Source organism: Bombus pyrosoma, linkage group LG5 (genome assembly GCF_014825855.1).
Source record: "Bombus pyrosoma isolate SC7728 linkage group LG5, ASM1482585v1, whole genome shotgun sequence".
Classification (NCBI taxonomy): domain Eukaryota; kingdom Metazoa; phylum Arthropoda; class Insecta; order Hymenoptera; family Apidae; genus Bombus; species Bombus pyrosoma.
This window is the reverse complement of record NC_057774.1, coordinates 7,686,522-7,697,067: the sequence shown is the minus strand read 5'-3', so window position 1 is coordinate 7,697,067 and position 10,546 is coordinate 7,686,522. Positions and strand designations below refer to the sequence as shown.

At 34.1% G+C, this 10,546-nt stretch overlaps 1 protein-coding gene across 1 annotated transcript in view; it reads left to right on the top strand.

The window, feature by feature from the left end:
• Window positions 1-10,546, top strand: part of LOC122567468 (proline hydroxylase buaE) — a 30,958-nt gene continuing 20,412 nt past the window's right edge. Inside the window, exon 1 of the mRNA XM_043725991.1 lies at window positions 1-134. Within this exon, the coding sequence (XP_043581926.1) occupies window positions 41-134 (94 nt within the window). The 5' untranslated portion in view covers window positions 1-40. The remainder of the gene's footprint in view (window positions 135-10,546) is intronic.

Below are 10,546 nucleotides of genomic sequence, written 5' to 3'. Positions count from 1 at the left end.
CAGAAATCTCATTTCGACCGAGTAACTAGCCACAAGCAAGATGAGCTGCTGCACGAGTGCTCCGATTGTAACCCAAACCTGTGAGACTCTTCTGAGCAAGTGCGAAGTGCCGATCATCGACCTCGCTCACATGGGTAAGTGTTGGTTGTTCTATTCGAATTTTTTCACTTGTTCAGCGTTAACGCTTTGGCGAGCGGATTATGGATGAATATTACCGAGTCGTTTGATGCCCATATGCCTTTAACAGTAAATGTTTGTAGTATTTAGGTAAATGGTATGTTAGGTAAGGTTATAAATGTTATAGTTAGGAATTTTATGGGAAAGTTATATGTATTTATTCATTTTAACTTTGTTATATATTTAGTATAAAGCAACGGAACCTGTGAAATTATAAAGGTATAGAGATCGTACTATATAATGAAAATTATGCAACTGTGAAACGTTATAAAAGCTGTATCGTATAACCAACAGTTTTAGAACCTATGAAACTATTAAGAATATAAACGTGACGATTAATCGAATTTTCAAAAATCCGTAGAATGACCCTGCCATCTGATCGCGGGGGTTAAAATATCTTATCTCCATTGAAATATCAAATGTATATTCTCATTCGTAGCCCAGTATTAATGTATAACTCGCGAGAAAAGGGATGCAATTGCGACGATACTATTGTAGGACGATAATATTAATCAAAATAATTCGCGTGGAAGTTTCATTTATGATAGTCTGCAAGGGTTAAACAAAAATCCATTAAAAAGAAAGAAAGATGTTACGCATCGTAAACTGTCGCAACTCGGAACATAGGTCAAACTGGCAAAATTAGCTGCAGTAAAATCGACGTAGTTCAAAATTAACCGCGATACAAAGGCACGTGGCAATGCGCGACGTGATACATTATTTGCCCCCAACGCTCTTAATGATTAACCGTTTCATTCGCTATGATGACTTCACGCAAAAGTTCATGGTTACATTGGTCACCGATTAATCCACCGTATAGCCAAAGAGAAAGACTCGACTGTAAAATAGAGAATATACGAGTAAACATTCTTTCCTTTTTCTTAGCCAAGAGAACAGGTTTTTTAGAGTCGTTAACCCTGCTACGTCTTTTGTGTCATATTTTAGTCAATCGTGTACTTCTTTCGTCATTTTGAATATTAAAAAATATAGGAAGTTTGAATCGTTGCTAATACACGAGATTTCTCGCTCTAAATTTTGATTCGCCTATTCGAAATCTTTCTATCTATTTAAATGGGATTGGATATTAATGGAAATAATACAAATTTCAAAGATGGTGGAGAAATTACTCTGTCGGTAACTTGAAAGCTCACGAAAATAATATTGCACAATAGCTTAATTAAATGCAATTTGGGTAGAAAAGATGTAGAAGTAAATGTGACAAAATTACAAGGGTTTCAGATTACTCCTGTATTACAATTTCAAATTTTGGTCTGACGTTTAAGAGCTCCTTATCATTTCTTTAAATATTACAGTAGCCATTTTCAGTTTCATTGCAGACGGTTTCTGAAGTGTATTTGATATAGTTTGAAGACGTATTTACATCATTATGATAGAAAATTTCCTAAACTTTTTCAATTACTCGTAAATATTAATAGAAATGTAATTGGTATTCCAAATTACATACAGTTAAATAAATTCCCCAATGTAAGTTTATATTTTATTTTGAGTCCATAGATACAAAAGAAACGAATGTGTTAGGATTAAATTACAACGGTAAATAAACTAATTAGTTCACTACTTTTAGAAAACTCATTTAAAAACAAAATGGAGTCACATAATACCATCTTCTCGTTTTATACCACAATGAAACAGTAAATAATACATACTATGTTTGTATTGTAACGGTTGATTTTATACGTTACCGAATGATATGCTATAAATACGTGTACTTTTCTAAATATATAACGGCGGGCTCTAAAATCGTTGGCCTTTCACATGTATTTTTAAACTGGATCGTTTTCTCACGTGGAAAACGTGATCGCCTTGTGGCGCGAATAATGTTCTGTAGAAGGTTCGCTGTAAGGAGTAAAGAATTTTAGAGATTCAAAGGGTGACGCTTTTACGGTTGCTTGGCAACGAGGCCAGGCAACTGGCCAGACAGACAAGCAAACCAACAAGCTTCGCTTCGTTCACAGTCAGAGGCGCCTACCTCAGGCCCGACGATCCGTTGAGGTCATAGCCCAGAGCCCGTCTCACAAAGAAGGGCCCCTCCCTTGGCGCCCTCCTCGATTCATATAGGGTGTCTTGTATGCACTATCTGTCTGTATTTGAAGTACTTTATTTGAAACATGTTATTATCTACTTTTGTTAATATAAAAATTATAGTATATCAGAATACCATTTAAAAAATATAGAATGTAATTTATTACTCTCAGAAATAGTTCAGATATTTTTATAAAAGATTTGTTTTAGTACTTATTACGTTATATCTACTTTTATCAATATAAGAATTATAGTGTATTCAAATTTGATTAAAAAGTATATAAGATGTAAAATATTACTCTCAGCAATAATTTAAACGTTTTTATAAGAAAATTTAATATAATTTTAATATAAACCGTGAAATAGAATAATGTAATATTGTTTGCATAAATTTTTTATCTTCATTCTCCCTTTGAATTTTATTTTCATATTATTGTTTATTAGAGGACATTGATTTAAGTACAATAATGAACACAATAATGATTCGTAACTAAATTAGAACAATTGTGATATCAATCATGCATTATCTTTATCTTTCCTTATCCATTTAGCTATCTAATTGATTGCGAATGAAAGTAAACAAAAGTAAGAACATAGTTAACATTTCAATACATAACAATTATAAGCAATATTTATCGTAAATTTATTTACATCGATCAATGGTTGTTTCATTTAATATCACTTTCTACTGCATGATGTTTCGATTCTTTTATGTTCGAGGACTAAAACGATAGTCAAACAGCTCGACTGCAGCATGTTCAAACAACTCATTCAGTCGCTAATATTGATAAACCACACTGACGCTTGTGCAACCATTTCGTCGACAAATACAATATTGACAGTATTTGTGGAGGAATAATTATTCATTATATATTATTAGATCCTCTAACATCTTAAACAGTAGTTGGCATTCTGACAAAGATAATATTAAACTCATTGATTTTTATGTAATACTATATAGATTAGGTTCGCCAAAAGGCCACTTTTGTTAAATTTACAATACGACATCTGCTGCGTTGAAATGATATTTATTATCGATTCGGGTATTTTTAATGTATTATAACATCTAGATTGTAGATATCTATGTAATTATCAGAAATTTAATTATTGAAAAATCCAAAATACGTATGTAAGAATATACGCAATACCCGTAGCAAAGTATTCATTGTAATATTTAGATTAATAGATTTCTGTTTGCCTCCTATTTCTTTATTGCATTTATAAAAATAAATTGTCATAGTGATATGGAAAGAAATCAATATAAAATTATATTTTAATATTACCATTTATTACCGTAACGGAATAGAACGAAAAGTATCGAATGACGCATAACACAGGCAGTAAGCAAATGTATAGTTTACATTCAATATGAAATGAAAACCGCGCGAACTTATGAACCTAACCTAATAGATTCTCAGGGTTGTACGGATATGTTATGCCGATCATAGAGCTTCATTGTCGATCAATACAAAAAACGTATGAATACTCGTGCAACTCGAATAAAACATCTCGCGTGCCTCTTCGTGATTGTAAGTGTGTTGGATAATGATTTAAGTGTTCCCTACAGTGAACGTCGTCGAGAATAATGGATTGGCGTGCGCGGTGTAAACGAAAAGATAGCCGCGTTTGAATTTGCGACCCAAGCCACGAAACGTTTCACCGTTTCTCGTTCTATCCTTCTCTGCCTTCGATTCGGTTCAGTTGAATCGTTTCGTTGCTCTTTCTTCGTTTGTGTATATGTATGTATTTCATGTCTGGGCGGCAGGCCAACGACTCGTGTACGGTATTACTGGCGTCAACAGAAAGAGACAAGGGACAGAGTATCGTTTCAAAAGCGTTTCTCGATCGAGATCGCAATCGGCACGGAAATATCGTTGTAACGGTCACTCGATAATCATCGATTATGTAAATGATGACGAAGTGTATGTAGTTAATTGAAATTCCTCAGTGATCCCCCTTAGTCATCATTGATCTCTTTGTGTCTGGTAATATCATAATATAGATATGTATGTTATGTATAACAAAGCCGTATTAACTAGCCGTCGCTATCCCCAGAAGAATCCTTTTGCACAATGATTTATTAGCTGATAATATTAGTCGATTGGCGACTTATATATGAATTATAGGCTATTTCCTCCTCTTTTACTATTTCATCATTCTTTGTCAAATAAAATAATTAAATTATTTTATTATTTAAATTGAGTTATTATTAATTAAATTATTATAAAAATTTAGTTAAATTTATTATAAACTTGTTACTATTGTGCAGGAGAACGTTGTAAATCTAAAATAAACAAGTGTATCAGGTATCTATATCTCACTTGAATTCAATGGCGAAGAAAGATACTCAAAATTACCTGGAAATATATCTCCCTTGATAATCGACTAAATAAAATCCTAACCAACGGTCTGTTAATGGAGCACCTTAACCACCTGTTGAAAAACATATATCAATGAAACCAAGATGGAATAAAGATCACGTGAAATCGGTACTACGTTCTTAACCTCAATCACAACCGCGAGAAAATATTTTTTATCGACGCACACGATCGTCGTCCCTGTACATAATTGGATGCACGATACACTCCTTTGTTCTACGCTCTTTGTTTCGATTGTTATTACCAATTTTACTTTCATCGCACGAAGACAACCATAACTAATACATAGTCGCGTTATTACTTGCATCAGTAACCGTCACGCAATTTATCGCGGTCAACTTCCGACCTTCTTCGAAACGTTTCCTTCTGCGAGTCGCTCAGTAATCTTTTCAGTAGTATTTATCTTTAATTATGTAATCAGGTATATCTACGTTGCGTCATATTTTCAGAAGGTACTTTGATTCATCGTTTCCAGGTATCGAAGTACAGATTAAAGTTGAGTCAATAAATACCTCGCAAAAAAAAACATTGACCTCCAGAAGTCTATTGCCGGAAGTGTTGTTTCTGCGCAAGAAGTTCTAATCTAAAAAGCCTTTTACGATAAATTTAAAACGTATAATGCGTTATAAGAATATTTATCGAACTAATGCTAGCATACCTGACTAGATCGGTCTTTTTATTCACTAAAAGACATAGTACAAGGTTTCTGCGAGAGGAAAACCTTAAGAATAAATTCGCGTTATCGCGTATACCCTTCAAAGTCTGGAATATCGGCCTTGACAAGATTCTCGTGTTTTCAATGATAAAACATTCAGGTGTCCCCTTTCTAGTGTCTATATTTACATATATTAAATCGAGGGACGCATATATGTATATTTTATAGTACTACAAGTGTCAACTATAAACGATACTAAAAAGGTTTCGTTTCAACATAAGATTTGTTCTGTTTTATTTTAATAAGAAATTATTTAACTTGTAATAGAAAAGGAACACATCTCCCGCATACATGAGCTAACGGTTACAAAAGGTATTGGCATACCATTATATTTATTACATCTATATACCAATTAATTAAATTTAAGTATAATAGATTTCATATCATTTAATAATACTTTCATACGACTGCAATTTGATACTATGAAAATGAAATGTAGAATATGATAAAAAAGCAATTCATTGGAAGATGGTATTGGTATGTGCTAATACCTTTTGTACCCGCTGCATATGTATGTTTTGCGTAAATCGCGCGACAAAGTTATTTTATTCGTTAACTTTTCGCGTTGTTTGGCCGTATCCTCGACACAAAGCGTTGTACGCAACGTATATGCGTGTGCACGCGTACGCGTATTGACATAGATGAACGACGCGATTTTTTTGCAGTGTGCAAGCGGTTACACGTGCCTGTCCCCTGTGGCCACGATCTGCAACGACGCGAATAAGCGGACGCTTACGCGCAAGCCCAAGAATAGACTTCCAAGCAACGTGAATTTTTCATTTGTTCGTTACGCGAATGCATCATTAAAATTAATTATCGGATGCATCAGCGAACTCCGGGAAAACGAGCTCAGTGTAATTACGCGATCTTATATGATGTCCTTTCGGTCATGATACTTCATTCACGATCATCGTTCTGATAAGCCAGCTATTGATCTACGATATTATTATTTTGAATTATTTAATCGTAGTCTTTTTATGATTTCATAACATGCGCAGCTGTAATGCAAATAGAAAGAAAACGAATAGGTAATCGCTTTGAAGTTAGATCTAAACGTTATGTATACTATGAATAAATTATTAACGGTGTTAAATGTTGTTTCTACGATCTTTCGTCTATTCTCTTTTATTAATAAATGAAATGGTAGCAAAGGACATATAAATATAGCGAACACTCCATTTAGCTAATTTCTTTCGTAGTCCTCTTTTAATTTGCGATATTTTGTAAAACATCGTATAACACTTTGCACTGAAACACGTCCAGTAAGCTTTTAATTGTTCCGTGCCAATCATCACGAAAGAATTCGGTCGATAGTGTTCGCGTCCGTAACGGGAAAAACAGCGTGACGCGTATTTCAAAACCTTTCCACCGAAGCGTCGCCATTGTGTCCGTTCGTTCATCGTTCAACAACAAACACTTTTAAATCTGTGACAATTAACGTAAAGAAATAGAATAGAAGAGAGAAAGGAAAACAACAGGCAGCCAAATCAACGAGAGAAAAAGAAACAATCAATTGAATAGGTAGGCAACAAATCACTGGAACAAAACTGCCAAAAACCACTCTAGCGACGGATACTAGAAACGCCACCATAATTTCGCCTGAATCTCGTTGGTAAAACCCCCGAAATTCTACCGCAAAAAGCCACCAAGAATATCGCGACGCAAACGATAATAATACTTCACGACACTGAATGCATTCGCCGTGTAGCGACAAGATCTCTTTCTTCTTCCTTTCTTTTTTTCTTGTCTTTTCCTCTCAAGCCACATTCTCTGGTAAGACTTAAATACCCTGGAGGTTTCCACATTAGCGTTGGAGCGTCTGAGGGAGTCACGGAATGCGCAAAGCGACGAGACCGTAGCGAGAGATCGGTCGGTATCCGGAGAAAACACGTAGGCAGCAAGTTGCAAAATTCGTACTTGCGCAAACATCGTTTACCATGGAAGCGTAATGGGATGACGTTGTCGACTAGGATCGTGTGAATTCTTATCTGATTTGTCGATCGAGCCAAATTTTGCTCGTTACTGCTATTCGTATCGTCCGTTCGCTGGAAACGCGACATAACCAAGAAACATTGAACATCTGTAAAGGAAACCAGTTTGAAATAGAAAGTTAGAAATAGAAAATTGATATCAGCTCTATTTAAAATTTACGTTTTACTTTTACGTTTTACGTTTTAATTAATAGTTTTTAGGTTATGTTGGTCTCAGATAAAATGATATTTATGCGTCTTGCTTATTCTTAAGGGAAGGATTAAAATTTTATTTTAGATTGTGATATTGCTTTTACTAAATAGTACAACTTAATTGACTAATTATGATATCCACATTATAGAAAATATGTGACTCGCTTTTAGAATTTTTGCAGATATCTTATGGTAGGACGGTCTTTACAGTGTAAGGTAAATTCTTTGAGCAAACTAACGATATAGACCATGTACAAAAATAGCAACCATGTGCAAAAATAACTATGAATAAGTTATTTTCTAGTACATACCTTGTACTTGAATCGGAAAAATTGTTACTGGAATATAAATTAGAGAATGCAACCGAGGCTTCTGAGAATCGTGCGACAGACAATGGCGTCCGGAAGTGGTGCGAGGCGAATGGCCGATAGTATAGCGGAAGTATAAAAAATATTTTAGTTCTAATCAGATTGAAATTAAACGCATAATAAACTGAACTAAAAGTCAAGGTAATAAATAAGGTGGGGAAGATAAGACTTAAGGAGGAATTAAAGAAGTAACCGAATAGATAAAGATAAAATACGAAGTGGGAAACCAAGTTCACGAAATAAGTAATTAAAAGAGAACGAGTGAAAGATATGGTTATGTATAGAAGCAAAAAGACACGAGAAGAAGTTCTAAAAATTGGGGCATTTTTCTGGGTCGAAAACTCGAGAAAGAATGGTAATCATCGATCACGTTAGGCTCTTGTATATTTTTGAGGAGAAATAGGGAATGAAATGTAAACAAGGTCGATGGTTACTTTAATCGTTCGGTCTTTCACTGAAAAATAATAACACGAAAAACGAATATCTCTAGATGTGTATCAAGTGTAGCTATTCTTTTCATTGTATCACATTCTTGCTTTGAAAGTGATACGATTTAAACCATCAATTTTGACATTCAATTGAAATATGCTAACGTACTTCTCATAACGATATTCAATGACATAGTAATATTTCTCTAGTAAATAGAAAAGCCTTTTCTTCGAGGTTCTTCGAGACTCAGTATTTCACTTTTATAGCAAAGGGGCGATATCATCGGCAAATTTTGTTTGTTTTTAATGCCAATAAACAAATTGATGGTTAAGCTAAAAATTTCTCATGGTGATGTTTCTCTAGCTAGTAGGAAAACATATTTTTCGAGATTTATCACTTTTATAATAAAAATGCGATATTATCGTTAAATATCGTAACATTCGTGCCTAATAAATTTTGTTTGCTTTCAATCTTAATAAACAAATGGATGGTTAAAGTAAACAGAAATCGAGCACTTAACATTCTGTTAACAGAATGTCCAAACAATTTATGGCTTGCGTAACTGCGATATTACTAACGTGTCTGTCTTTACGAGACAACAATACACACTAAAAACAATGGAAACCGCAATAAGGAATTATGATCTCATAAAGAGAGAGAAAAAAACCGTATCATTGAAATACCACAGACGGTACTAAAAGAAACTTAACATTCGTAACAGTTGTATCTTGAGACGCTTTTATCTTGACATGCATCATAAAAATGGTAATACATCAGTTAGAAATACATATTTCAACGAACGTTGGCAAAATGCAGAGTTTTAATTTTGAATTTTAACTGCGATAAACAAGTCTGCGTTCCGTCTGATTTATAGACAGATCGTCGCTCGTTTGCTGATTGTCAGAATTATATTGTCGATCTATTTATAATACTATGTTAAGGAATCTTATCGGTTAGTGAGTTTTGTTAGAATTAGCCGACACAAATTTATTTCTCCAGTTTACATAAGAGTACGAAAAGAGTTTTATTCTTATTCTAGTATTATGCACGTAGTTATGTATTATTCTTGTTACGTGCTCTCTGCCAAAAGTCGAAAAATTATACAAAATTTCATAAAATTGAAAATGACGTTACTCTGATTTTCTTGGCTCATATTGTGTATATTGTACAACTACGGCATTACAGTGACGTCATTGAAATCCTGGCCGTTAGTACAGCCGGTAGCCGATATACCAAATACACGTGTTACGAAATAAAATGGTAGGATGCGTGTTCATTAAATCGGCAAATGAATCCAACAGTACATATCAGAACAGTAAATGCTAGATAGAAGAATTATACGTATATAATTAATGTATATGTATTCAATGTATTCTAGTCTTTAATGTTAATTAAATAACAATTGTAGTTACCTAATTATCGTTTAAACGATTGATGAATGTATTACGCATAGTTGTGCAATTGTTTGTAACATTGAATCGCACGTATCTAATGTTCCTTAAAAAAATATATCACATTGTACGAAATTGATTTTATTGGAAAGATAGAAAGTAGAACTGCTTAAAAAAAAAAACTTTCTCTTATCGTCGGCACTATTTATATTAATTCAAACGGTTCAACCTAATTTCTTCAATGTCCAAAGTATAATTTTTCTTATGATATGAAAGTAGGAACAAAAAGAGACATTCGTTCGAAAAAGATTATTTGAACATTCAATAAAGTAAAGTATCGTTTAATTTCTCATAAATTTAAATTCAATGTGTTCAAGCGAGCGTCGGTTCAGCACCTATAATTAACTAGAAATCGGCAAGATGGCTGACCGCGACTCATCCAAGAAAACGGTTGTTCTAAAAAAGTATTGGTTGCATAGCTGGCGTCATGTTCCCTAGGTACAAGCAGCGTAACGGTAGTGTTCCAAAGGAACGATGAAATCAAAATTTCATCCACGCGATATCGCGTTCGATTGAATTGTGAAATACAGTTGGCAAGTAATCGCAAAAATGTGTTATCCATGTTGTAGGCTGGCACCAAGTTCTGGCTTATTTGTATGCGGCTGAAGCATTAGCGAATGAATGATGTAGATCGCAATCATTAATTTCACTTTCATCCTTGCGACCATGCGCTTTAGCTGTAACAGATATCCGTGTTACCTGAAAGCTAGATCGGCGTGGTTATCACAATTCAGTCGAAAGCGATTACTCTGTCCTATTCTGCTACTATTCACTCTTTGTTACATTATACGTTACAGATTTC